General features: G+C 35.3%; 1 protein-coding gene across 1 annotated transcript in view; it reads left to right on the top strand.

The window, feature by feature from the left end:
• Positions 1 to 3,090, top strand: part of LOC108578915 (cyclin-T) — a 15,154-nt gene extending 12,064 nt beyond the window's left edge. Inside the window, exon 8 of the mRNA XM_017942333.1 lies at positions 3,019 to 3,090. Coding sequence (XP_017797822.1) covers positions 3,019 to 3,090 — 72 coding nt within the window. The remainder of the gene's footprint in view (positions 1 to 3,018) is intronic.
• Positions 3,091 to 3,432: the final 342 nt, after the last annotated feature.

The raw sequence follows: 3,432 nt of genomic DNA, 5'->3' as shown, positions 1-3,432 counted from the left end.
TCGCTATATTTTCTTTTCTTTTGTTTTTTTAAAAAGTCCGTCGTCTCCTTTAATCGTTGGTTAGTCGCAAGTTTTCACGCATGATGAATTTCACCTGTGCAATTTCGACCTTTAATCAAGATTTGTACAAGAAGAAATATATTTCTACTTTTTCATTACCGCAACTAACGTGTCTCTTATTTTCAAACGATCACACGATGCTTTCTTCTTCCTGAATAAGTTTGCGAAGGATCAAAGGAACCTTTTCTTCTTTTTCTTTTTTTTTTTCTCACTCGTAGCCTGAATCAAAAGTGTGTGAAAATCGATGAACGATGTTGAACCGACGAAGAGAAAAGCGTTAGTGGGATTCGCAGGATCTGTGTGTGTGTGTGTGTGTGTGTGATTATTGTTGAGAGAGAGTGAGTGAGAGTGAGAGAGAGAAAGAGAGACCAAGAAAACGTACTGAAACCATGAGTAATCAACCGGATGATCGGCCTAGTTAAAATTAAAAAAAAAAGATAAATTGTGCAATTGTACAAGTCGTTACAAAGACAAAATAATTGCTAAGGTAAATTATGTAGGTTTTGTACTCTCCCCGGTAGCGAGAAGAAGAAAAAAATTGAAAGAGAGTTGTATATACATATATCTATCTATCTATACATATGTATGTATATATATATATATATACATATATATGTATGTATATATAATAATAGTGATAATAAGGACTACGAGAGCCAACGCATGTGACTAGCAGCGATTGAGACATGAGTGATAACGAAATTTACGAGAATACATATGCCACCCCCGTTCGGCTAATATATAGAAGAGGAGAAACACAAGAGGGATGTGTAAAAAATTGCGAACACTGCATCAATACTGTACACAATGTATAATCAACCACTTGTCGCGTACGTTACCTGTTTTACCGATGATAAACACCTGCGTTTAGTAGATGTGCGTAACAGCATATTGTAGAATCATTTAGACGTTACTACTGCAAACACACGTATACATTATATACCGACACTTCATCATACTTCAAAGGATCGTAGATATACACCGTAGTATATACATCTTTGTAAAATACGTCTCCCGTTCATTCGATAATTTTTTTTTTTTTTTTCACCTGAGAAGAGATATACATATGAATATGTGTTAACGCGAAGTTTGAAGTGCATGATGAGGGGCGAAGGGAAAGGAGGAAGAGGAGGAAGTCTGTGGAAGTGACACTGAACTGTGAAATATTCGTGAATACGTCTAAATTCTCTGGAATTGTTGTTATATGTGTGTGTGTATATACATATATACACATATATAAACAGAGATAAAAAAGAAAAAAATATTAGACTGTTAAATATAGACCATCCACGTTTGTGGATTAATACATATTTCATAGAAAAGGATCGTACGCGTCACTTGTTCGACCAACAAAAGAAAATTAAGCATCGCAAATAAACGTTCTGTGGAAACGAAAAGTACCTTAGTGATTATTTTGTCTCTTTCTTAACACACCATAAATATAAATCAATGTACGTATATACGTATACAGATTTGTTTTATTATGCACGTGTATACGTACATATTTATGCCATACACATATTTTTAGTATATAATATCGCACACCATCTCGCCGCATCTTTTTGTGTACTAACATTTATATTATCACAAGCTATTATCAGTATGTAATAAGATTATTATTATCATGTGTAAAAGTCTTCATTTTATACGCATATATATATATATATATACATATATACACATATGTATATACGTATATAACATACACGGATTGTAAAAGAAAGATAGCTTTTTTTCCACTATTTAAGAGAAACAGCCAGATAGATACACAGACACACATGTTATTTGATTTTACTCGCTTGGTGGAGGGTACTTATGACGTTTGCCTATGTTATCGTCGATACGCCGAAGCTATTGTTGTTATTGTTGTTGTTGTTGTTGTTGTTGTTGTTGTTGTTGTTTGTGACGAGTGTATTGTGTGCGTGTAAATTTTGCATGGGCATGCGCGACAGTAGCAAGCTTTTTTGTCTTGTATGCATGTATTCAGTTTCCTTCTTCTTCTTTTTCTCTCTTTCTTTCTAAGATTACGCTTCAATTTTGCGTTTCATTTGATCCTTTCTTCTTGACAGTAGCCGTTCCATCTTGTGATTTTAGAAAATGAAAGAATCTGGTGCAATTAGCGATACGATGGCATTTTTTTCGTGCTCGATTCATCGTGATAAAGTTTGACTTTTTTTTTTCTTTTCTTTTTTCTTTTCGATACACACATGGTGTTCGTTCATTTGCAATCGGTTCTTACATTGGTAGAAACTTCACCGTTGTCTTCATGAAGCTACTTCACGTATTTTGCTTCGATTCCTTAGTTGATCACGTTCATGAGAAAAGAAAAGAAAAATCGTGTTTCATTCGTTCTCGTATCTCACACTCATTTGCAATTTTATTTCGATAGAAATATCGATCACGATTCATGTAATCAATTCTATCGTGAATACCTGTAATTCATTCACGCAGCTGTGCAAACACTTTGCCGAGAGACACGCAATCGAGGAATACGTTTTCATTCATTGACTCTTCGATTATACACGGGCATAAGGAAAAGAGAATTTTCGTCTGTTTCAATAGTGCGTGTATATCGTGTATATTGATTCATCGTAATCGTTTTTCATTAATATTAATATCTTTTAATTAGATTCTCGAAATAGGAGAACGATAATACCGTATTCCTCGTTAATTATCCACGATCTATCACGGAAGGAAGAAAAGTATTAAAAGAACAGAATAAAATAGAAACATGACGGAATTCCCGACGTGTAGCAAGCGAACTATTTCCAAGGATAGCCATCAGGAACAAATAATTTCCACGAAGAAATCATAGGATTGTTTGCTAGTTCGAATGAAAAAGAAATTGATCGATTCTTTTTTTTTTTTATATTTTCGTTTCTTTTTTATTTACTCTCTTAAATCTTCCTCGAAGTGTTTAAAAAAGATCGAGTACCACAGTTCTGTTTGTATTTTCAGGAGAAACACACGTCTAGCCACCACAAAAGTTCCAGCAAGCTATCGCAGTCACAGCAGTCTCACACGTCGTAGTATCCGGACATCGGTAGAAAGTGATGTCGGTAAAAGTCTTCAGGAAGCCCTCCAAAGTGACCTGATTGATATCCGCCTGAAAGGAGGAATTCATCTCGTTTTGCTTCTTCGTCCTTATTGAAACTGCGTTTGAGACTTCAATGGAAATGCAGCTTTCATCATCGTCCTCGTTTCCACATTGTTAGCTTCGTCGTCCAAGGATGATCCAGAGGAGAATTACGCGGATCCTTCGTAGCTGATTCTTTGACAAGTCGGGACCTCCACTTTTTTCCAAAGTTCTTCACCGACGAGGAAGAATAAACAGAAGATCGGAGGAATTTCATCGATTGAAAGGTCGCGCAA

The sequence above is a fragment of the Habropoda laboriosa genome, unplaced genomic scaffold, assembly GCF_001263275.1.
Source record: "Habropoda laboriosa isolate 0110345459 unplaced genomic scaffold, ASM126327v1 scaffold62, whole genome shotgun sequence".
In the NCBI taxonomy this organism is placed as follows: Eukaryota; Metazoa; Arthropoda; class Insecta; order Hymenoptera; family Apidae; genus Habropoda; species Habropoda laboriosa.
Note: the sequence above shows the minus strand (reverse complement) of the source record. Positions and strands in the feature narration are given on the sequence as shown.